Raw genomic sequence first — 26,199 nt, 5'->3', positions numbered from 1 at the left:
TTGCCTCAGCTATTCTTTTATAATCACTTGCTCTTGATGGACTTTAATGAAATATTTGGTATATTGCAGACATTAACTTCTTTAAGTTCCAGTCTGTAGCTTTAGCACCAGTTTGTAGGAATCCATAGATAGTATGTAAACCACAAGCAATATCAATGAGTGTACTTAATTCATTGTTATGACGTTCTTTGTTGAGCATTTCCAAAAACAGTTTATTTACATTAGGGCCATCCATAGAAACCTGAAGCATTTTTTCAGCATTTTTCAGCAACTAGTCATGCAGGATTTAAACATATTTAGAATATCTGGGGCTGCAGCTTTTTCCATGAACTCTGAAGTAGTTCACTCCAATAGCTCACATGTAAGTCCATTCGACCTTTCTTTACAACTTTATTGTAAGACTCATCAAAAAGACAGAAAGTTATCCAGCAGGTTAAGATCTTTTATCAGAATATTTTTTAAATAAGGGGGAAGACCATGAGTTACAATATAGCCAGATTTTGTTCAACCATGAAAAGTTGCTGGCAATTTTGCTACCTGAAAACATCAAAGCAAATTTTTTAGACTTATTCTCACTTGATCTAAAAGAGTATTTGCTTTGAACAATATTTAAACACAAAATTAATCCTGCTTTCAAAACTGATTCCTTCTGAAGCATATCTGAAATGTAACATTTCTTTGATGAGGTAGGCTTCTGCAGTACTGATTGCAAGGTTTCTTTGAACAAAACAACATAACCCTCTTTAGGCAATCACTATATATGCTTTGCTCCTCTTGCATGTACATCAAGAGCCTTTAAACCCATGCCTGCTAATGAGAATGACTTAAAACAAACATTGCATTTTGCAAGGCTGGGATTTTTATCTTTCTGAAATCATAAAGCGTAACTATCATTATTTAACCAAATATTCCGGAAACTACTTTTATATATACTTTTATAAGGTAATTAGTGAAAAACATATAACAATCTTTTTAATATGAAGTTTGTTTAATATTTAAAAAAAAAAAAAACCATTGCATTTGGGAAGCACGGAAAGAAAAAATGATTCGTACTCCAACATATACGTCACTTTTAATTACTTTTGACTTTCCAACATTTGCGTGTTGTCAGAAAGTAAAAACCATTAATTTAATTGCAAATTAATCGTTTTTTAAAAAAACCGCAAAAACGCAAATTTAATTGACCAGAATGTTTTTAAAAACAACCTGAATGTTTTTAACAATATAAACAATGTTTTTATTTTTATTTTTTTAAATGTAAGTCATGCGCGGAGTGTTGCTACATCGACTATCTTATAGCCTGACTTGCAACAAACTGCTGCTACATCGACTGACAAATAGCCGGACTCGCAACGGAGTGCTACTATATCGACTGACAAATAGCCTGACTCGCAACAGAGTGCTGCTACATCTACTATCTTTTAGCTTGACTTGCAAGGGAGTGCTGCTACATTGACTGAGGGTTTGGTTGGGGCAGGCAGTCTATCAAATAATAATTAAAAAAATTCCAGTCTTGCATTTTAATTTTTACTTTTTGTCAACAAAATATGGAAAAAACTTTCTGACAACATATAAGAGTTCTATATATATATATATATATATATATATATATATATATATATATATATATATATATATATATATATATATATATATATATATATAAAAATGAGCACTCTATTGTGTAGAATACTTTTTAAAGTTGTTTAAATATATATATATATATATATATATATATATATATATATATATATATATATATATATATATATATATATATATATATATATATATAAAGTAAAGAATTTTAACTCATCAAAGAAGTAACTATATGCTTCTCTAAAGATAAGTATAATCCATTTGCTTTAATAAAATTTCCTAGATGATAAAAAAAAAAAAAAAGAAATTAAGGAGAAATTAAGGATCAAGTCAAATTTTAACTTTTTTTAAGGTTATTTAAGGACTTTTAAGGAGTTTTTTTTTTTAAGGATATTTAAGGTTTTTAAGGAGGAGTGGGAACCCTGCTTAAATAGATCTTTGGAAACTTCAGACAATGATGCAGTACCTGATGATCTAAAAAAATTGGTTGAAATTTATTAGGTGACTCTATGGCTAAACATATTGTTCTGTGTTTGATTGATTGAACATGATTAATTTAGTAAGAAGTTACTTATGAAAGTTTTTGGGTGCTCCAAATACAAGATAGACCAGATACGAAAAATGAAGAATGCTAACATAGGCATAACTATTCCTGTCGAAAAAGAAATTATGTGAAATCGACTAGACCAGAAAAAAGCTGAACATTTTCTTGATTTCATATTTAACAGCAGCCTTCTTCAAGATGTTGCATTTGGAGTCAAAAAAATTAAATTTGACTCAAATGATGTAAAATACCTTGTGCAGTTTTGACAGCTAAAATGAGTCATACAATTGCATTTTATAATGAAATTTGCAGAAGTGAAAATTACTCTCCTTTATCGGAAAGCAGTTTGCGGTGAATACTTCATGCTGTTAAACCATCTCAATGAAAATGTTTAGCGGGACCGGATGATATTACTGCTGAAGGTATGAATGGTTTCTCTATGTTGCAAGATTTATCTTTGAAGTACAAGAATAGAGAGCTGAGTAGTATGCTTGAACACAGCAGACAATATTACAAAACTAATTTCCAGTTAAACTGTAGTGCAACATACCTTAATTCTATCTCCCAAAGCCCAATATTTTCTTTGAGTGATTTAACCGACAAACAATTGCAACAGATTTTAATACCATCTAATGATAAGATTTGTTATGAGTGTGAACATTTAAACAAATCCTTAGTCGAACTAAAAAAATTAGCATCAAATAATTCAGCCAACAAGGATACTATATATGATTTTGAAATTGCTGAAAAAGATATCATTGATTATAAAAAACATTTATTGCATGATTGTCAACAGAAAAAAGCCAAAGTTTTTGCTTTTGAAAGTCTTGATAAAGAATCTGGATTTTAGTTGAAAGACTATTGCCAAAAAGTTCTATCATCCAAATTCAAGGAAGGTCAAAAGGAATATTTTGAAAATAAGGGGATGTCACTGCATATAGACATTTTCTTCACTAAGAAAAACAACATTTTACAGAAAAAATTGTATTTTACAGCTCTTTATAGGTGTGAGCAAGTTTTATCGGAAACGCTATCAATTGCACAATTAGTTCTTCCGAAGTGACCATCATGACCATACTGGTGTTAATAAACTCTTTGCAAATCTGATAATGCTTCATCGTACCATGGCAACTTTATAATGTAAGCTCTTTTTATGTTGTACAAAGAGAACTGTACAACATAAAATCGAGCTTAATCGCTACAATTATAACGAACCTTGTTGTGACAAGGATCAGTGAGACAGAGAAGCTGCCGGAGCAAAGTTATTAATTCGTAGCTTTGTTGATGCTGGTAACAATTTGATGTGTGCAGAAGACATTTATACTGCTTTACATTAAGGCCACAGGATGGAAAATTCTGCTGTTGGTGTTGCCACTATAAGGGTAAAAGCAAGTTGAGTGGAACAAAAACAGCTAAAATAAGTCAGTATCATTCGTATGAGTTCTTTCATAACTATATGACTATGTGGCAATACTATGCAGTTGGCGATGGAGTTAAACGAGAATATTCTAATGTCAATTTTGATTTACAAATGTTTTTAACACCAAAAATAATTTCAACTATCAACACTAAAGAGTAATTCCATGTCAATTGAGCCAGGCCATGTCACCATACATCTCAGATTTTGCTGAATTTTATACAGTTGAGAGTACTTAGTAAAACAAGAAATTCTTGAAAATTTTAGCTTCTAGCTCCAAGAGGATCCTGAAATATGATCATTTTACTTTCAACTGATCTTGGCCAGGCCCCTCTTGTCCTATCAGAATTGAGACCTTTGTTTAAAGGTTCCAAGTCACATAGCTTTAAAAATATTTGATATTTTGACTTAAAAATTTGTACCTGGCTATTTTCAGGGTTGAAGAACCCAATGAAATAATCAAAAATATAAAAAAATATTTTTAAGTACCTGTAATTATCAATTTAAATAAATTTAGGCATTTTTTTATATACCTGATTTTGATGCTCAAGAAACCCATGTGGCCTTGATGATATCAAAAAAAAATTTTTTACACATTATTCTAAATTTTATGATCTTTCAGAAAACATAAGAGTTTTGATCTGCAAGTATATGGATTTCCAAATATGAATAACGGGGCACAGGCCCCACCTTTTTGTAGCGGAATCTTGCAATACATTTTCCACTACCTTTCAGACTAGCTAGAGCTATGAAAATTTCTGTATTTATATAGTGTTGATAAACGAGCATTTTAAAGTTAAAAAAGGGCCCAAGACACTAGGGGAGGGGGCTGGGGGCATGTGCCCCACTTTTTTGAGCAGAATCTTGAGATGGATTTTTCACTATTTTCCAGACAAGCTGCAGCTCTGAAACTTTCAGCATTTGTGTAGTCCTGATGAACATGCGTTAAAATTGTTTCAGGTCAGACGACCAGATGGTCCATGGGGCTGGGGCACCTGGGACCATGCCCCACTTTTTTTCTCAAAAAATTTTTTTTTCTTTAAAACTTATTTAAGATAACTTTAAAACTATTGTCTTCAAATTTTTTTTTTAGATTTTTATTTTTAACAACGTTAAACATTTCATATGTTTAACAATGTTATCAATGTTTCCCAAAAATTTGGGAAACATTGATAACATTGCTTCCCAAATTTTTGTGATTTATAGTTGTTCCATTTGGTTTTGATCATTTTATGTTCAATAATCTTTTAAAAATGTTTTAAGAAGCTTAATGTTTATAAGAATTTTGATTTGCATGTATAAGATTAAAAACAGTCTAAAGTAATGATTTTAACAGAATTTTATTTTGTATAATTTAAAATTTGAATTAAAAAAGAAAAATATATTTTGCTAATTCTAAAATGGTAACAGCAAGTTGTTAACAGAAACAAAAAACATCCTGTCATTACACTAGTATAGAAGAAATTTGTTACCTATTAAAGTCATCATTAACATTTTTAACATTAACAAATTTAGTATAATTAAACTTTGTGAAAAGGAAACTTTTTTTTTGTCAAAGTAAGATAAAAGAAACCAATCACTGTTTAGTTTTGTATTACCATGGTGATTGCTTAAGTTGCTTTCATTAAATTAATTACTATTGATTTCTCATTTTTAATCTCAAATCAAATTAATCTCAAATTGTTTTTAGTATTACAGTAAGAATGGATTCATGTGATTTTGGAAAAAAGTTAAATGATACTTGTCATAAACTAAGTTATTGTAGAAAGATTGATTTAAAGAAATTTGATTGCTATAGAGAAGATGCCAGAGAAGAATTTATTTGGAGATCTGGAATAACAGATGATAAAATTTTAACAATCTGCCTTCATCATGCAAAGATTTTTGGTACACACTTTGAAAAGAAGCACACAAAATGTTGTAATTTATTGGACAAGCATAAATCAAAAAGAAAAGCAATCAAAGGTAAATATTGTTGATAAAAAATTATTGTAAAATCTTTTTTGAATAATGAAATTAAAATCTACTAGTTTATAAAAGTTTGAAAAAAAGCTGATCTGGTTATGCATTATATATTGAAATAAGTACAAATAATTTTCATATTGATAGGTAATTACTAAAATCAAATTGTTCTTTTCATTTCAGGGAGTCATGTAATAACATTAGACATGGCAAAACAATTAAGAATTAATTTTCCAAATGTTGTGCCTGGATATCAACTTTGTCGGAGCTGCTTTGATGCTATAATAAGTAAATTTCATGAACAAGATAATTGTGAACTTGAAGAATCTGTTTCATGTGGTACTTCTGAAAAGTCACGAGAGGCATTAAATGTTAGTTTGGAAACAATAGGAGTATCCCCCATAAAACTACATAGCATTCCAAAGCATCAACGGTTATCTGTTGCTAAAAGTAAAGTTATAAAAATAATGTCAAAGTATGAAGAGCATATTTCAAAAGTATATAATGTTAGGGAAGAAGAACTGAAACATAAAATTCCTCATACTAAAATTATTGACAAAAGTAAATGCGATGATCTAGACAAACTAACAGCAGAAATAAAAGAAAAGTTAATTGTTTCTGACCAAAAAACTAAAATTCAGTTGTTAACATTTACACCCGAGTCTTGGTCAAGAAATTTTGCTGCAAGATATTTCAACGTCACTATATACCAAATTAAAGAAGCGCGCAAACTAAAGAAAATAAGTGGGATTTTTTCAGTTCCAGGCACTAAGAAAGGAAAAATATTTTCAGAAATAACATTAAATAGAGTCAACAATGTATACCATGATGACGAATTTACTAGACAAATGCCTGGTAAAAAAGATTACGTAAGTATTGGTAGAAAACAACACATGCAAAAGCGCCTTATTTTATGTAATCTTAAAGAACTTTATGTTTCTTTTAAAACTAAATATCCTCAAGAAGTTATTGGATTTTCTAAGTTTTGCAGTTTAAGACCAAAATGGTGTATAACTGTTGGAGCATCAGGCACTCATTCTGTTTGTGTATGTACCCTCCATCAGAATGCAATACTCTTGACCAATGCTATACAAATAAAATGTACTTACAAAGATCTGATGACAAAAGTTGTTTGTGATGTGACAAGTAATGAGTGCATGGTTCATCGATGTCCGAACTGTCCAGGTATAGTTTCTTTAAAGAAGTTTCTGGATGCACAACTAATTGACAATGACGAGGAGGTGTCATTCAATCAGTGGCAGAAAACAGACAGAACAACATTGATCTATCAGACAACAACAATGGAAGAATACAAATTGATATTATCAGAGGCAATAAACAAGTTAACAGCTCATTCCTACATTGCAAAATGTCAAGCAAGATATCTAAAGCAACAAAAGGAAAATTTAGCAAAAGACTGCTGTATTGTCTTAGGTGACTTTGCAGAAAACTTCACTTTTGTGATTCAAGATGAAATCCAAAGTTACCATTGGTGCAAAAGTCAATGCACATTGCACCCCGTTGCCCTCTATTTATTAAACAAAAATGACCAACTTGAAGAAAAATCGTTTTGCTTCATGTCAGAAGATAATGAGCATGACACTGGTTTTGTGTATGAAGTTCAAACACAAATAGTTAACTATTTAAAAGAATATCATCCTAAAATTTCAAAGATTCTTTATTTTTCTGATGGTTGTGCTGCACAGTATAAAAATCACAAAAACCTTTACAATATTTGTCTCCATAAAAATGATCTTGACATTGATGCAGAGTGGACATTTTTTGCTACAAGCCATGGTAAGTCACCATGTGATGGTATTGGTGGCACTGTAAAACGATTAACTACAAATGCAAGTCTACAAAGGCCCATAAATGACCAGATATTGAATTGTAACAAAATGTTTGACTACTGTACTAACAATATTAAAGGGATTATTTTTTTCAAGATTGAAAAAGAAAGACTGACAGAATTGCGCACCACTTTGAAAACATGTTTTGAGCTAAGTAGAACAATTCCTGGAACTAGGAGCTATCATCAATTTAAACCAGAATCTATAGATACTATTAGCTTTAAACGAACAAGTGAAGATGTTCATATAACAGGCATTTTTTCTTTTTCTGGAATTCAAAGTTCTCAAAATGATCAGCAAATTAACATTGATGCCTTGAAATTGGGTGAATTCATTATGTGTAAATATGATGCATTTGATTGGATTGGTATGATCAATGAAATTGATAATATAGAACAAGATGTTATGGTAACGTTCATGCACCCGCACAGTCCTTTTAATAAACTTTTCTGGCCATCTAGAGTAGATGAGTGTTGGGTGCCAATTACCAACATAACTTGTATAATTGATGCACCTGTAACAACAAATGGACGTTTTTATACTTTGACCGTCGATGCATCTAAGCTAATCTTAACATTATCTTGACTTTGATTTTTTTTTGTATTTTATTTTGTAAATAATGAAGTAAAACGGAACAAGTATAAAGCAATAAAAATTTTTGAATACAATATTTTCAAAGTTATCTTAAATTTAAAACACATTTATGTGTTTTAAAAAAAAAAAAAAAATTTTTTTGAGAAAAAAAGTGGGGCATGGTCCCAGGTGCCCCAGCCCCATGGACCATCTGGTCGTCTGACCTGAAACAATTTTAACGCATGTTCATCAGGACTACACAAATGCTGAAAGTTTCAGAGCTGCAGCTTGTCTGGAAGATAGTGAAAAATCCATCTCAAGATTCTGCTCAAAAAAGTGGGGCACATGCCCCCAGCCCCCTCCCCTAGTGTCTTGGGCCCTTTTTTAACTTTAAAATGCTCGTTTATCAACACTATATAAATACAGAAATTTTCATAGCTCTAGCTAGTCTGAAAGGTAGTGGAAAATGTATTGCAAGATTCCGCTACAAAAAGGTGGGGCCTGTGCCCCGTTATTCATATTTGGAAATCCATATACTTGCAGATCAAAACTCTTATGTTTTCTGAAAGATCATAAAATTTAGAATAATGTGTAAAAAAAATTTTTTTGATATCATCAAGGCCACATGGGTTTCTTGAGCATCAAAATCAGGTATATAAAAAAATGCCAAAACTAAAACATTTTTTTTATTCTCCAGGTTTTTCTCAACTTTCTTTTCAACTGAACCAAATATTTTGTGTGATGAAAACTCCTTAAAAACATTTAGTGAGACTTCCACTCTGTCTTAATCTAACCAAGAGAATGATAATGCTAGTAACCCTCTGTTGTATCTTCCTTTACATCTGTTTGACCCAACTCCAAAATCATATTTTGGGAAAAAAGAAAGTTTCAACAACTGGAAAAAGTTCACAGAGCAAGCTTAAAAGAGACATCTCCATCTCATTTCAGTTGTTATGAGAAATGGATTGAAGCAACAATCAGGATAAAAAATGAACAAGCTGTCGATCAAGGTCTTATCCAAAAAAATAAAACAATGAAACAGAATGGTGTAGAAGCATTTCTAAGAAAATAGTGTCAATGGTTATATACTTGGCGGATATAATATTGCATTCCATGGAAGCTCATTAAAGCTGTACATTAAAAATAATGGGAACATCCTTGGTCTTACACAATTACTTGATCAATTTTGATCAAATTTTGATGGAGCATTTACGGCGAGTTGAAGATGGAGAAAGTCATTCACAAATGCTAAGTGTCAATATTTAAAACAAGGTAAATAACCTCTTAGCTTCGCATATAAAAGAAGCTATTGCGAATGAGATAAAGTGTCTAAAGTATTTTTAGTAATTATGGATTACACTGTAAACCTTAGTCACAAAGGCCAGAATTCTTTAACTATCCACTATGTTCATAAAGAAAATGAAGCAATAGTGATTGTCCAAGAAAGGTTGATTGGATATGAAGTGTGTGAATAGTCGACTTGTAAAGCTCATTTTAACCTTCTAATTATTATAACAATGGGTCTAATATTGTTGCAACTCGAAAACTCGAATTTCAGCAAAAAACCCTTATGCTTCATTTACACCCTGTGGTTGCCACAGCTAGAGTGTAGTTATATCAGACGGGGCTAAATCATTTGGTGAAGGTTATATTGCTGTTTGGAGTTTTTCAAAGAACCAATACAACTTTTTCTGCATCAATCAAACGTTGGCCACCTCCCTAGCACAAAATTCTTTCAAAAATGATGTTTTCTTGCCCCTTTAATTATCTTTAGAAGACATAATGAACAAGTTCTCCAAATACAAGTCAAAGTGGGGATTCCTCTTTGACCTAAAAAAATTACCACCAAAGCTCAAACTTAAAGAGGATTATAAAATGTTACTAGAACACCTGACTGTGAAAAGCATTTCAGATATAAATAGGAAAAAACTGAACAAAGAAAATTCTACATGTCAGTTTGATAGCTACTGTTTTTTACCAACATTATTACCATTAAAAGCACTCAATATAATCAAAAACACCAACAGAAAAGACTTTTTTACTAATCTGTGGACAGCACTACGCATATTGCTGACAATTTCAATGACAGTGGCCAGCAGTAAATATAGTTTCAGCAAGCCGAAGTTAATTAAAACCTACCTAAGTTCATATATAATCCAAAAAAAAAAATGATGTTGCTTGAATGTATTTACATTTATCTTTATGGTAGATTGGTAAGTGATATAAGTATTAAAGCATTGGTGGCAGCACAAAAAGTTTATATATGCGACTATTACTGGAGGAAAAGGGCACCGCAACTACATTTGCCCCAGGCGCCACCAACCCTAGGAACAGCCCTGGTAGACACCATTGTAAAAGGTTTTGTCTAACCCCAAAGCTATTCTCAAGTCACAAAATCTTGTATTTCATCTCAAAAACGAGGCTCTTGTGACTTCTGGAGAATCTTTAACAGTATCTATAACAAGGGTAAATCTGTTATTCCACCTCTTATATGGTTCAGATTTTGTCATCTCACCTAAAGACAAAACTGAATTGTTTGCTAAGAATTTCTTATCAATATCATCTTTTGATTCCACTAGTCGCATTATACCTGATATAGCCAAAAAATACGCTAAACCATTGCCTGACCTTCGTATCACTCCAGCCTCTGTATCAAAAGTTATTTCCTGCTTAGACTCTTCTACAGCTCATTAATGTATGCTTTAATCAATTTTACATATGCCTAGAGCGACTTTTTATCATTCTAACTTTTAAGTTATTCTATAAGCGGCGAGATAAAAGAAGTAATTAATTTTATAAAAAACTATATTAACTTATTAATAGCAATTATGTAAAAAAGTTTGTTAGAAAATTTTGAATAAAAATTATGTTAGATATAAGCGCTATAAAAACTACAAAAATTTAATCTCTATTAAGCTGATTATTTTATCAAAATATTTAGTAACAGAAAAAAAAAATGTTTATAGTTAACGACAATTTTTTTTTGTACATGAAGTTATTAAACGAAACGTAAAAAAAAAAAAAAAAAAAAAAAAAAAAAAAAAAAAAAGGAATATAATAAAAACTTTTATTTATAATCATGCAGGCACAAGAATATTTATACAACTTTTGATTGCAATAATAAAAATTTACGTTTGATTGCAATAATAAAAAATAAATTATTAATAATAAAAAAAGTTAAACTTTAATTTATCTTTATTTTATATTATGATATTTTTATTTTTTTAATCATTTATTTTATTGTAATAGACCAAGTAAATAAAAAAAGCAATTGCTTTTACTCAGTAGTTGGTCAGCTTTACATGAATAAAAACTTCAGGAATTTGCTTAAACTTTTATTCGTGTAAAGCTGAACAATTACTCAGCGTTTTTGGAGCAAAGTTCTTTGCTTTACGTGAATAAAAATTTGAGCGAGTTTGCTGAAATTTTTGTTTATGTAAAGCTGAACAATTACTCCAAAAATGCTTAGGAAAAGCAATTGGTTTTTTTTATTAATGATTGATTTTTTTACTTATGGTTTTTTTATTAATGTTTGATTTTTTATTAATGATTTTATTAATGATTTTTTATTTATGATAATAAAGCTGAACAATTACTCCAAAAACGCTTAGGAAAAGCAATTACTTTTTTTTATTAATGATTGATTTTTTTCACTTATGCCTAATGATCGATTTTTTCACTTGAAAAATGCTATTACTTTAAGCTTGAAGCAAAGATCATAATTATATAATTTAATTCTGATAAAAAAGAATATACGATTTAATTTTAAACTAATTTAATGAAAATATATAGTTTTATTCTGATAACAAAAATTTAATTTTGATTTAAAAAATATATAATTTAATTCTGTTTAAAAAAATTGAAATTAATACTTGGGTTAAACTAAACTGTCAAATTTATTTGATAATATTAATAAATACTGTTCAATATTTACATTTTATTTATTCTTAAAAAAAATTAGCTCATTTTTATTGCAATTGTTTTTTTGGTTTTCCTTCCTAAACATTTTTTTTTACTCAAAATAAAATTTTAAATAAACGAGGCTGCCATCAAAAGTTTGCACTAAACGTAAGTTAAACTTTTTTTTATAATGCAAGTTAAAGCGCAGTGATTATTTTTTAATAAATGATATATACAGCAATATAATTTTAATAAATAATGTTTGAAAAATAATCTTTGCTTTAACAACAAAATCACTAATAAAAAAAAAGAAACTTTTAATAAATAACATAATTATTTTATTTGTTACTTGCTAATTTTCTTAAAATAAAAATCATTTTTAATTGGAAAGCCTAATTAGAAATTTAAGAACCATTCAAAAAAATTCTAAATATTTTAATTCATTTTTACAAATGTCAAGAAAAGATTTTTTATAAATGCAATATTAAAATTAATTGATATTAAAAAAAATTAAAGAAAATAAACATTCCCTGAGTATTAATAAAAAACAAGTAAAATAATATTTAACACGTTTTGCTGTAATTAATATTATTGAAGTTATTTAAAAAAGTATTTTAATGTCTTCAAAAAATAAAAATAAAAAAGAGTTTTACGACGTCAAATTCATATTAGGCTAATGTATTCAGCATTTTTTATTTAAAATAAGCCCTGTTATCCCTATTTTAAAAAACTCTTGAGAGCGATCTGACTCATCTAACTACCTAACTACCTAAGAATACACTAACATATTGTGTATATATATATATATATATATATATATATATATATATATATATATAATGGAATCAGAATTAACATGCACCGCATGCTATTTCGAATTTTCTAACAGTTTTTTCATAACTAACTTGGTAAATAAAATAAAGAACTGTTTAAAAAAAAAAAGTTGAATATTTATTAAGCTTGTTGTCATACATCTCTACCAGAATATTTAAAAATATTTTTAAAATTCAAAATTTCAAATGCCATAATTTTAACTCATGTTATGTTTAAATAATGTCACTATATTTATATTTGCTTTGTAAAACTATATCAAAAACAACATTGCTTACAAACAAAGTATATGTGTGCAATAATAAATGACTTTAAAAAAAACAATGGAAAAAATTGCATTTTTAAAATTCTATTGTACGCGTCTTTTTAGCAAATTATGGAAGAATAGTTTTAAATCGACACATTCTTAAATACAAGCATATAAGTTAGGTAAGTGATGGATATTTAATTCCTAGCAGCGATTCAAACCCTAACTATATATAAAAATTGATTTTGTTTCCAAAATGAATATACACAAATTACTTAAAGATTACAGCTTAATTTATACTTTACAAAGTAAATTTAAACTATTACAAATTTAAATACAAGAACTCTTCTTATATAATTAAAATTACTATTTCTCTGTTCTACTATGATTTAATTTTAAAATTAACTTACTCTTGAATAGCATGCATTCTATATATAATTAATATATGCTATTAAAATATGTCTGTAAATTTATGACAAAGTAAATTGGAAATTGTATTTTCTAAAAATTGTAGATGATAATATACAAATTTTGGTATGTGATATTTTAGAGCTACCTATTCGTCCTAACTTCTAAATAATTACAAAAAATTTTATCCACAGACTTAATCTAGAGAAACTATATTTAGATTCAAATATTTTAATTTTATGTTTTCGTTCTACATTTAGACATTGTTGGGTAAATAAATGTATTAGAAGTGCAAAAATTTCTTGATAAATGTTATATAGTAAATCCTAAAAACCTCAATCTTTTTTAGTTAAAATTATTGGTTTGTAGTCATTAAAAAATTCAATTTCTTAACAACTTCTTTCGAAATTTTGTTAAAGTCCAGTGAAGTGATTCTTTAATACTGCATTTGTACTTAATCTAACTTTAGTAATAAATTAATTACATTTATAATATTAAAAAATATTTACTATTATTTTTAAATATTTTTTAAAAGATATCTAATTATTATATTTAAATGCAGCACAATATTCAAAAATTACTCACCATTTTGAAATAAAAATAAGAAACGCTTTGACAAAAATGTTGAAAGGTTCCGTTCAACTAAAATGTTTAGAAAGTTTATAGCGTTTTCAACCTATTAAACTTAATTGGCTGCCGAGAAAATCCCAGTCACATCAAACTCAGTATTTCAGCTAAAATACATCGAACTTTTTATATCGACTAAAAAGTCGGCTTACGGTAATACTAAACATTCAGTGCACTGAAGTTGTGTAATGTAAGATTTCGCAATAACAATTAACTAATAGGGTGCGGTGAAACTTAATTTTTTTAAAAGTTCATTTTGTCTGGGTGTACAAAAGTTGTCTATTCATATCAGAAGTACTCTGAAAAAAATATTTATATATATTAATGCTTTAGGAAATTGTGGTGTTTTAGGAAACTGACGTGCTTTAGGAATAGGAAATTGAGGTTCTTTAGGAATCTTGAGGTGCACTAAGACCTTTGAAAATTTAACGGGTCCCTAATACTATTTAAAAAAATAATTTCAAAAATATGTCATGTTGGATTTTAAATGTAGCGAAATAGTCTAAAAGTTTCAAAAATAATAATTATTAAAAAAAATTATTACTTTTGATTTTACTAGAATAAAAATGAAATCTTTTAACTAAAAATGAAAAATGTGCCTATTTTTAAGTTTTATTTTTAATGAATATTTTTTTATTTGCTTTTTATAAAATGACTATTATTTTTGAAATTTTTCTGTAATTTGGTTTTATTTGAGAACCAACATAGTATAATTTTGAAAAACTTTTTTTTATTGAATTAGGGACCCGTTTAATTTTCTAAGGTGTCGGGGCACCTCAAGATATTTTGCTAGAGCGTTGATATTTTTCGAGAATAATTCTGATATAACTTCTGCACACCCAGGCTAAATGAATTTTTTAAAAAGCTAAAATTCACCGCTCCCTATTAAATAATGAAAGATTTCACATTAGGAATCGTCCATAAAGTACTTACGCTCGGATGGGGGAAATGGGGTCTGCAAATATAATGGTGTATATAAGATGGGGGCAGGAGTTAATTACAAAAGTAAACACATTAAATTAAAAAAATCATAAAATGTTGGGTAGGTAGGTTAGGGTTTTTAGGGAGGTGGAGGGTACTCAAAAAAGCGTATAGCAAAATGCGGGGAGGGAGGGAAGGAGGGAGTGAGGGTTTAAATAAAAGCGTTTGTACTTTATGGACAATCCCTTTGGCACCAACAGTTTCTGGTCTTTTTTTCTTCAATGCTACTTCAGCTTGAAGCTGGAGTAGTAAACTCTAAAAAATTGCTTTAAAGATATTTATGATAATCGGTAAAATACGAATTGCAAACCGGTAAAATTAAAGCATTGCATTTTAAGGACTACAAATCAGTGGCGGATAGAGTTTTAACGTCATGGGGAGAGAGCATGGGAGTGAGTAGGGGGCAAGAAGGGTTGGGGATGGCATACTAACCCCTAGAAACATTTTTTTTTGGAATCGCACTAGTGATAAAATATATTTTATCAGCTTTTATGTGCCTTTTATCATAACTATTAAGTATGTCTAAGACACTAAACCATCTAAATAACTATTAAGTATGTCTAAGACACTAAACCATCTAAATAACTATTAAGTATGTCTAAGACACTAAAAAATCTAAATAAATATTAAGTATTTCTAAGACACTAAACAATCTAAATAAATATTAAGTATGTCTAAGACACTAAACAATCTAAATAACTACTAAGTACGTCTAAGACGCTAAACAATCTAAAGTTTGAGCTTGCTAAGATTACTTTGGTTAACAGTTATCGTTAAAAAAAAAAAAATTAACATTACTGCTATAGTTTTATTGTTTGTGTTCATCTGATATCATTACCAGTAAAATATTTTCTTGAGGACCGAAGAAAGAATTTGTTTGAATAACTTGTCTACTACATTGACAATTGTACTGCATTAATGCCTCCTTCCGTAAAGGATAATAGACTCCTTTTGACAATAAACAACATAGAGGTATAAACACGTATAATGTATGTCACTATAGTTACCAAATTTGATGAGGGATTGTGGCAGAAACATATAACCTGAGAACCTTGTTGGCGAGGTAAGCAATCTAGATTAAGGCAGCTTTTCAGGGCTAGATTGGCATAACAATTACCACAGAATAAAGATGTGAAAAAGGCAAAGCTGATCTGTAATGAGAATTTTTTACTCCACCCTCTTTTCTACATTATAATTTATAGATTGGAAATCAACAACCTTTAAAATTTCACAATTTATAAAAGATTTTCTAATAGAGCCTGAATAGTATCCAAAACCAGATCTTGATTCATTCAACTCCACAAACAAATGACGTAAGGGAAGATCATTTGCATGTAACAAACAAATTACCTACTGTAGACGCTCTTAAAGTTTCAACTCAATCAATCTAATAACACCACCCTTGGTTTCAATGTTTAAATTAGTTTCATCATCGCCTAATACTAGAAAATCATCCAAAATATTTTGTTCTTAGAATCCTATCGAATTTGAGATTATAATGCTTCAGCTATTTTGATAAAAAAGAGCAGTGTCTCAAAAAAACCTTTTTTTTTACTAAAAGAAAGAGAGAGAATTATTTAAAAACATTTTTTACCACCAAAGTACAACGTCTCGCTCACGCTTTATCTTGCTCAGATTAATAACTTGTGTTTTGTCATCATATGAAATAATGCTAATATTCTTAGGTACAGCAGAATCTAGTGGCACTACATCATTAAGGTTCGAGCTCTGTTTGCTTTGAATGCTCTGCAGTTTTTTCTTCTTTTTCTATTGATCCAATAGCCATTTTTAAATTCAATCCTTGTATATTTCAGAAAAATGTGCTATATAGCTAATACCATATTAACTTTGGCATAGTAGAATTATCTAAGATTTTTTGCAATGGCAAGCAGATATATCAATCAGTTTGGCTTGTCTACCATTATAGAGCTAAAAATTTTTTGCTTTGTTTGAAAAAGTTAACAACTCTCTTTGTTGATGATGAAAATGATGACACATTGAGTATGCTGCTGTTAAAGCTGTTTTATTCTTTATTTTGGTTTTCCCAAGAAGTTTCTTTTAAATTATAATATATACTTAATTGTAATATTATTCGAAAAATGATATATAGTATAGGTTGCATTTTCTCACAAATAAACCATATGCCGCATCACATCTAGTTCCGTACGGTGTTTCACCTTAGAGAGTGGTTTTGAATACCCAAATAATAGATGATCTGTTTTATATCTTAACATTCTATTTACTGAAATAAAATTAGCGAAGTATTAGTATAATATAGCATTACCATAGCAATAACATTAGTTAACATTAGTATTAGTAATAGCAAAGTATTAAGCTGTACATAAAAACATACATAGTTTTACAATTTTTTTTATATGAAAAATATTATAAGAAATATAGTGAAATGATTTTATGCTTCTAACATTTAAAAAACAATTTTTTTTTTAAATTAGTTATATTATAAGGCTAAATTCGAACTGAAATTAAACTATAAAATAATTAACAATAAAATAAGTAACAACTTCAAAAAATCACAAAACTTTTACAACAGAAAAAGTTGAATATTACGCACATAATCCATTGTAATTTTAACACAAACCATATTATTACAAACCGTATTGTATAATATAAATCTACTTCTATTAAGTTTTGTTAGTTTATAAAAAATATTATTAATTCAAACTAAATATCATTACTAACAGTTAGAAATATGGTTTGTATTTATTATTCACCTAACACTCAATTTTTTCGATCGCAATCAATATTAAATAAATTAGCCAACTATTGCTACAGAGTGTATCTCTTGTCCAATTACGCTTATCTTGCTTTCATTTTTTTAGTTTTCTTATAAACAATATAGAAATCAGGGAGAATAGTTATATTTCTAAAAAAAAGTTTTTTCACTTTAGCTTCCTGTATAGTCATTATGGTTTTTATACAACGAACTGTCAAAACGATTGAATGTGTACATTATAATTATAAGAGATATTTTCTTCAAACAAAACGTCTCCGTTTTATTGCAGGTATGTAACCAATGGTTTGTTGTGACCTAGTTTTCTATTTCCGTATAAATAAACGCAGAATTTTGTTATGAGTAGAAGATATTTTAGGGGCGACAGTTAACCGGTTTAGGGAGCAGCTCGCCCCCGACGCTCTAGGCTTAATCCGCCACTGCTATAAATATTTTATTACTTTAAATATATATAAATTTATACATCATTATTTTGTATATTTGGCGCATTCATAGTTAGTCAATTCATTGACTGACTATGAAGATACTAAAAACTAAATGTATTTACGTCATTATCATCTTATTATATATTTACTTCATCATCATCATCATATTATATTTTGAGCGATATGTCAATGCTCATTCCTGAGTGATTGGTACGTACTCATGGCAGCCATTGCAACCGAGGTAATGGCGAGAAAGTGTCCCAGCACTTTTTATTTTATTTTATAAGAAAACAAACAAAAGTGAATGCAAGTATCTAACTTATGTAAAATTCATATTATGTAATGTTAAAACATATATCAAATTTTTACAATGTAACTTTTACTTATAAAGTGCTTGGTGGCCATATCTTAATTTTGATTTATTGCATTTATTTGCCGTTTAATTAAGGCTTTTGTTTTTTTATTAAAAACGTTTGTAGTACAATACACCTAAATGGCCGAAGTGGTTAGGTAGCAATGTTTCTGATCTAAAGCGCCGTTGCTTGAATCCCATCGTTTGCAGTATTTTGAATATACAACACTTTTGGAGTTCTATAGATATTATATACTTAACATATATAAAGATATCATATACTATAACAAACGAAAGGGAGAGAATTTAAAAAAAAATATTTGCTGCTTTATAAAGTCTTTTGTTTATTAAATAGCTTAAAGCTTTTATCTGACGCCTTAGTGACCAAAGTGGTTAGCAGAGTTTCTGAATTAAATCGTTGTGGATCAAAAACTGCCACTTGAGATTTTTTAAAAAAGCTTAAAATTTCTAAAAACATCAAAGCATCGTGAGAAATTTTTAAGGTCACTTTTTTCACTTTTAATTAATTTTTTTTATTAATATTCACATGGTGTCCGCTCTGCTGAAAAGAACTGTTTTTGAAAAACATGTTGGAAAAACTGGAAGATGTATATTTTGAGCATCATTGAATCAATGTTTAAGACTACCAAAGTATATAAGTTTTTTGAACAGCTTTTATTAGGATTTCTGTAGGTTAAAACCTATAGGATGTTTTTATATCCAGTGTCTGATAGGATAGGACTCCTACGAGATTTGGGACAGGATTTTGTATAACTTTTAAAACTATAAGAATTCTTATAAGATCTATTCAATAGGTTTATCATATTCAAAACCGTGTTCCGTCTTTTTTCAACTTTTTAACTAGGGTGGTACATTATTTTGACTTTTTGATTAGGGTTGTTCATTTAACCACAAACGGACTTTCCAAATAATATTCGAATCACACAAAAAAACGCTGTCAAATCTTTTTTAGTATTAACATTTTGAAAATTCAAATAAATTATTTACAAACACTCTGCATATTATATATATTTACATTGCTCAGAAGTTTCTTTCACATTGTTTTCGCATTTGTTAAAAAGTCTCTCAAAAATGTTTATTTAGCTTTTTTCTTTTTGCGCCATTTATTTACTTCATCTTTAGAATAGTAGCAAATACACTAAAATAAATAAATAAAAATTAAAAGAAAAGTCATATACAAACAAATTTAACTAGTTTTGTCTTTAAATATAAGTAAACTAGCGCAATTTGCCTTTAAAAAAGTTCAAGGTTGACATAACAACACAGACAAAAATTAAAGCAATTCCTCCAGACTTTACCTAAGTTACTTCTAAATTGTAAATATACATACGCATACAATATATAACTTGTTTATCTATAAATTTTTAATTAAAGATCTAATTAAAAAATTTAATTCATCTATTATTACTATATATAAACAAAGGTTAAATAGCATACTTGACAAACATACTCCTATATGCACATTATTCAAAAAAATCTACACATCTTCTCAACAATAACAATTACAACAAATTAGCACAATACAAAATATCTAGAGGAATTGCTCTTCTTCCTATTTTAAATAGAATATTTTAAAAATTTATAATCTTATTTAAAACTTAGTTTTAATTAAATCGTTTTATTTTTAGTAAAAAAATTACCTGTTCATCAAGAAATTCAAGAAGAAATTTTTTGTTGAAGTCTATTGAACGTTCCTTCAAAGTATGAAACAAATCTGTTATTTCTAATGGCTATAAAAATTTTTATTGGTTTGCTATCAGTTGGTTCATTTTTAATTTAAAAAACAACTTCAGATATTTGTTTTCAAAGAAACTAAAGTTGAGCTTAAAATCATTGAACTTACGTGAACTTATATCATAGCTCATAAAATTGAAAGATGTTGAACTTACGTGATATAAACTTATCTCATAAAACATAAAATTGAACTTTAAGATATATTAAATTCGTTTCTTACCTCATATGTCAAGATTTTTTGAAGAAGAACATCATCTGCACGTAAAAACAACATCAATCTCTGAAAATTGAAAAAAATATTTATAAACCAGCTAACTTAGCATATTTAAACTTAAAAACAAAAGGATTTGTAAGATTAGCCCAAATTTATTTAAGCAATTATAACTAAATGTAAACATGAAATCTTTATGTTAAAAACTAAAATAAGAAAATAAACATCAATAGAAAAAAAGAGTTAAAATATTAAAGTGTTAAATAAAATGAGTTTTCAAAAACCATTTGATAGTTAAGCGAGTTTTAAAAACATTTAATTTTACTACAGTATACTGCATAATTTTAAGTATATTCTTACCTCTTTCATTTCTATCTTTTTTGTTGCTAAATCCCTAAAAAAAGAAGAAGGGTCAAACTAATTACTTCCCTTCAAAATTAAAAACTCACTATTCCTGATAATACAGTGCTCAAATTTCTTCTTTGTACAGACACCATATTCGTCAAGGTTCGATAAAGAAAGTTGTAATGATTATTTAAAAAAATTGATCACAAGCCTCCTCTTTGCTGCCTTAATCTTTAGGGGATGAAAACAGTAAGTAGTTTATTGTTTTATGATATGTCTATCTTAAATTCATCCCCATCTATTTATTTGCAAACAAAGCATCTTTAGATACTTCAGACTTTACAATTAGTTTCTTTTTGTTATCACAGATTGTTTATCGTAGGTTAAAGCTAAATAACCTGCATGAAATACAAGCTTTAACAATAAAAATTTTTAATATAATATAAAAACTTAAAGCTTTTTTTATATGAACATACATTTTTTTGTTGTTGTATTTTTTTACAAGAGACGCTGCATCAACTTCGTTATGACCCTTCCTCCTTGTGACGCGCTTACCTTTAATATTTTGAGGCTCCTCTTCCCATTTTTTAACTAAATAAAATATTAAATAAAAATTCTGAAAAAACAAGTTTTGTATTATTAGTATAAAGATAAACTATCTGTAGGAATTTAAAAACAATAAAAATTATTAATTTATTATGTCTCTTTTTTTGCCTAATAAAAATTGAAAAAAAAGGGTACATTTATGTTGATACTTGTATACTTCTTTTAACTTTGCCACCATTTTATTCTTTGGCAACTCTCTGAGAGCGTAAGATCTAGTTTTAGCCTATAAAAATACCATACCAAATATTAAATAAAATTTATACTGTTTGTAAGAAGAATAGTTGTTTGCGCGCAGCTTAAATTATGTTGGTTTGTGATGCATCTTAAATTATGTTGGTTTGTGATGCACCTTAAATTATGTTGGTTTAAATTATGTTGGTTTATGATGCAGCTATAATTATGTTGGTGTGTGATGCATAATGTAGAAAAGATAAAAACAAATTTTAGATTTTTGTCACAAAAATAAAAATAAAAATACTTTCATTCACAGAACACAATGAAGATGAAGTTAGATGTACATACACCGACTGAGGGTTTAGGTCTTGGCAAGCATTCGTTTATATAAAAAGTATTTCAATATTTATTTAAATAGGATTCATAAATAAATTTAATTTATATATAAAAATTATTAAATTAAATTACTTCTAGGTAGATTTTTAGGTGAAATAGTCAAAATAACTGATAATAAATATGGGTGTACAAATAAGAAAAAATTAGTTGCACAAGTAATGCCAAACCTTACTAAATATAGCGTAAAGTAATTGATGAACAATAACCTTTATACTGTTTTAATTACTTTATGACAAAGTTATATAAAAAACAATTTTTCAACTTGAATTTCCAGAAAACTATTTGGACATCTGAAAAAACTAAAGCTCTAAAGAAATATCTGGAAATCCGGAAATATCCTGAAAAAAATAATCCCTGATAAAAAGTTTTTTTTGTTTTTTACATTAAAACCAGGTGTTAATACAGCATAAATAAAAACTTACTACTAACTCAGGAGTAGGAAATGAAGAGTAATCTGGCATTGGAGTTATTATTGCTTTGGTTTCTGGGTGAATATAGGATCCTGGACCAAATTTATTATAACTTTCTGCAACAGGAGTATTTATAGTGTTATTATTATCGGTGAGAACACCATAAAATTCTGGCGATGAAGCGTTTTTAAGAGACCTTTTAGATTTTGTAACAGTTTCCTTAGTTAATTTCGTTTCATTTGAAAACTTTTTTTCTTTAGTTGATTTCCTTTCATTTGAATTTTCTTTTGAAGATTTCTTTTCAATGGATGATTTACTTTCTTTGAAAGATTCTTTTTTTTTAGAGGAATGCTCAATTTTATTATCAAATGTTTTTATACAATGTGATTTTGGTGCAGTATTTTGTGACAGAGGTTTAGTAGTGACCACAAATGTTAACGGAGAGTCATGCTGAGTAAACTGATCAACTGATTTTATAGATAGTGCTGAGCTTAAAGATTTCGAGTTATTATTTTTTTCAACAAAATTAGATTTATTTTTAGTTTCAAGAGAGTTATTTATTAACTGCTGCAAGTTAGTGCTGCTTGTTTCTATGCTTTCATGAAAACATTTTTCATTAAACACAATAGAGTTATAGCCACCATCATCACCATCATAATAAGGGCTTGTGGTTGCATTAAAGGATGTTTCCTGATTATTTGGGTGATTATTAAGATGAGTTGGCAGAATACTGGATACATTACTTTCAAAATTATCTTTGCTGAATAATAAAATTAAAAATAAAAATTACATGATTTGCCTAAAATAAAAAGTTCAGCTATTTATAGATTGAATATATATGAAAAGAAAATTTTCATTTAACTAACGGGTGATGCGGAAGTTATCGGACAAAATAAAAACGTCAATAACTTATTTATAAATAAAAAAACACTATTATATCTTTTTTAAATAAACCATTTATCTTTTAATAAAAATATATTATTTTTTATATGAAAAAACACCACCATCAGCAATTGATCTCAATTTTGCTCTGACGCCTTTCATATGCGACTGTAAAAAGTTTAAATCAATTTCTTGTAGTTTTAGTTTAATGCAATCAATCAAAACTTGCTCTGTTGAAGCTTGCCAATCTCCCTCATAAACCTTCTGTGCCAAATGTCCCCAAAAATTTTCAATTAGTCGTGCTTGAGGCACATTTGGGGGATTGGATTCTTTATCAACGTAATAGACATGATGGTCCATCCAATTTAGAGAATCTTTAGAATAATAAGAACTTGCTAAATCTGGCCAAAATAAATAGTTAAAGTCTCCATGATACTTGTGAATAAATGGAAGAAGTTGTTTTTCTAAACATTCATTAATATAGATTGATGAATTGATCACTACAGCCTTGGAAGTGCAAAACAATGGCTCGGACATACCACAGTCAGATATGGCTATCCATATTAATAATTTTTTTGGAAAATTTCTCTTTTCCTATAAAACGAACACTTTCTGGGCATGTCTTTTTGTTGTTTGTGTAGTATCCAGAATTTCCAGGCATGTTGTCCCCTGCAAAACAAAAGTATTTTTCGTCATCGATGACTAGAAGCAATTTTGTGTTATAGAGTTAGTTAACTAGGTTTATTTACAAAAAACATTTTTAGTCGCTTTCGAAAAGATTCTCGTTCAACTGCATTTAACCTCATTTAAAATAATTGTGTTTCAAATAATAAAGTTTATATTTTATAGAACGTTTATGCCTACGCATAAAACCACAAAAACTAATTATTATGCTTAAATAATGAAATTAGGATTTGTCCGATAACTTCCGCATCACCCGTTAATATAAAAAAACAAAAACAAAATAAGTAAATAGTTATTCAATACATAATACTAAATAATTATTCACTAAACTAAAATATTAATAACTTTAAATTAAACTAGAAACTGAGTTGAAATAAAAATAAAAATATTTGTGTAATGTTTTAACATTTAACATTGAAAGATTTTTTTACAACATTTTTTGGAAATATAAGATTCCCATTTTCATCAGGGTATTTAACATTAGCTATCCCTACTAAATTTTACAAAAATGATCATGATACAAGTGTAATTGCAACAAACCTTTTTTCATCAGGTGTGCCTTCAGGATTCACTGAGCTAGATTTTCCAAAATTGGAATCATCAATTAGTTTTCTTCGTTTACGAGCTGGGCTTAGAGCTGGTTTAATCATTGTTTTATTGTTGCTTGTTTCACCATCTGGAAAAATCACACTTTCATTTTTGCTATTTAATTTTAAATTTATTGGTGTTAATGAAGCTAAAACATTATTTTTATCGCTTAAATGCAAACTTGTAATTGAGCAATTGTCACAAGACATAGACTTATCAAAGCTAATTTTATGAGCTTCATTAAACTTTTGTAATGGAGAACTGCATTTTGTAACTTTGCTATCAATTGGATCATTTAAATCCACAGTAGAACTATCATTTTCAACATTTTCATTCTGAAACGTGTTAAATAAACAAAAATTTGAGTATGAGCCAGGTGTAACTACTTCAGAAGTTTTGGTTCCAAGAGTATTTATTTTTGAAGTCTGGTTTCCAGGTGTAAAAAATTGAGAGGTTAAAACATTTACTTTAGCAGCATTGTATGGAGTGGGACATCTTGGGTTTACTGCATAGCATGGCTTAAAGCTAATAAATGAGTTATTTAAATTATTGGTACTTGTTAAAAGATCTCCAACACATGATTTGCTGTCTATAAGTAAAGGTGTTTCATATGATGCAATTTTAGGGGTATATAAATTGTTGTTACTTGGTGCATATTCGTCATCAGATATATCTATAGATTCAACTTGTTTAACTTTAGATGTATTTTTATTTATCACCTGAAAACCAACATACAAATCATTTTTATTTTTACTAGATATATTTTGAGATTTAAAGGAAATATTTTCGAGGTTACTAGATAAATCTAAATTTTCACAAGGGATTGTTTTAACTATATGTAGTGATTTATCATGTAAACTTTGAGAACTACTTAACACTGTTTCTGAAGTAATATTTGATTTTGAATAATTTATGGGTGCAATGTTTTCAATCCTATCTTTTAATTGTAAGAACTGATGATGCAGTTCTTGAATTTCTGAATCAGAATTACTTGAATCACCAACAACTTCATCTTCATTTTGATCAGGTGTTTTTGTCAATAGATTTTTTTTCCAACATCGCTTGTCTTGATCATTCCAAAAAGAACTAACAATTTCTTCTATGCTATCATTTTCATTACAATTTTCAGCCAAAATTCCAGCACAAACTTCATATAAAAGAGTCAATTTATAACTAAATAAAAATTAAAAATATATAACTTTATTGACTCTAATCAGAAACATTTTAATGAATATAAAATAATGAATATAACAAAAGGTTATGAACATTAAAATTACACACAACAATAACATAAAATAAACTATAAAACATATAGCTACTAAAACAACTAAAGATAAGGGTTCAGACATTATATTTACAAAGATCTATTACAGAAAATAAACTTTTTTAAAATTATTTTTTATGCTTTAATTTTTTATTTTAAAAATAAAACTCAATGAAAATATATAAATGCTGCGCAGACCATAATAAAATTATTTTTGATGTATGCGAATGCATACATAAAAAATAAGTGTACATCAACTGACTAAAAGTATGGGCTGTACTAACTAGGTTACAAAGAAGCCAAAAAAAGGTTATAAAAATACCTTAACAAATAAATAAAAATTCTTTTGCACAACAATTCCGTTCATGGCAGGACTTTTAGTTTTAATGCATTTTCCTAAATTTTTTTGATTTAGC

The 26,199-nt window shown here is 28.3% G+C and overlaps 3 protein-coding genes across 4 annotated transcripts in view; 1 reads left to right on the top strand and 2 right to left on the bottom strand.

Annotated features, from left to right (window-relative positions):
- The window catches only part of LOC100204469 (tubulin alpha-1C chain), a 29,549-nt gene extending 15,486 nt beyond the window's left edge, over positions 1-14,063 (bottom strand). Inside the window, exon 1 of the mRNA XM_065812494.1 lies at positions 13,917-14,063. Within this exon, the coding sequence (XP_065668566.1) occupies positions 13,917-13,919 (3 nt within the window). The 5' untranslated portion in view covers positions 13,920-14,063. The remainder of the gene's footprint in view (positions 1-13,916) is intronic.
- Positions 3,979-8,068, top strand: LOC136088563 (uncharacterized). The gene is made up of 2 exons (XM_065812493.1): positions 3,979-5,525; positions 5,706-8,068. Exons 1-2 carry the CDS (start codon positions 5,264-5,266, stop codon positions 7,955-7,957), a joined length of 2,514 nt encoding a protein of 837 aa, XP_065668565.1. The 5' UTR covers positions 3,979-5,263; the 3' UTR covers positions 7,958-8,068.
- A 5,414-nt stretch (positions 14,064-19,477) lies between the features above and the next one.
- LOC100206903 (uncharacterized) overlaps positions 19,478-26,199 on the bottom strand; it is a 31,639-nt gene continuing 24,917 nt past the window's right edge. Inside the window, exons 10-17 of one of the 2 annotated variants that reach the window (XM_065812491.1) lie at positions 24,472-25,692; positions 22,378-23,125; positions 21,521-21,608; positions 21,256-21,370; positions 20,795-20,828; positions 20,444-20,503; positions 20,130-20,219; positions 19,478-19,627 (exon numbers count right to left, since the gene is read on the bottom strand). In XM_065812491.1, the coding sequence (XP_065668563.1) occupies positions 19,565-19,627; positions 20,130-20,219; positions 20,444-20,503; positions 20,795-20,828; positions 21,256-21,370; positions 21,521-21,608; positions 22,378-23,125; positions 24,472-25,692 (2,419 nt within the window). In that variant the 3' untranslated portion in view covers positions 19,478-19,564. The remainder of the gene's footprint in view (positions 19,628-20,129; positions 20,220-20,443; positions 20,504-20,794; positions 20,829-21,255; positions 21,371-21,520; positions 21,609-22,377; positions 23,126-24,471; positions 25,693-26,199) is intronic. The other variant, XM_065812492.1, reaches the window with a different exon arrangement.

This window comes from Hydra vulgaris, chromosome 12 (genome assembly GCF_038396675.1).
Source record: "Hydra vulgaris chromosome 12, alternate assembly HydraT2T_AEP".
Classification (NCBI taxonomy): Eukaryota; Metazoa; Cnidaria; class Hydrozoa; order Anthoathecata; family Hydridae; genus Hydra; species Hydra vulgaris.
Note: the sequence above shows the minus strand (reverse complement) of the source record. Positions and strands in the feature narration are given on the sequence as shown.

Excerpts from the sequence above, each read along its gene's own strand:
- LOC136088563 (XM_065812493.1), top strand. The coding sequence starts at position 5,264 with ATGGATTCATGTGATTTTGGAAAAAAGTTAAATGATACTTGTCATAAA. Across the intron at positions 5,526-5,705 it reads AAAAAGAAAAGCAATCAAAG|GGAGTCATGTAATAACATTA; the intron begins GTAAATATTGTT and ends TTTTCATTTCAG.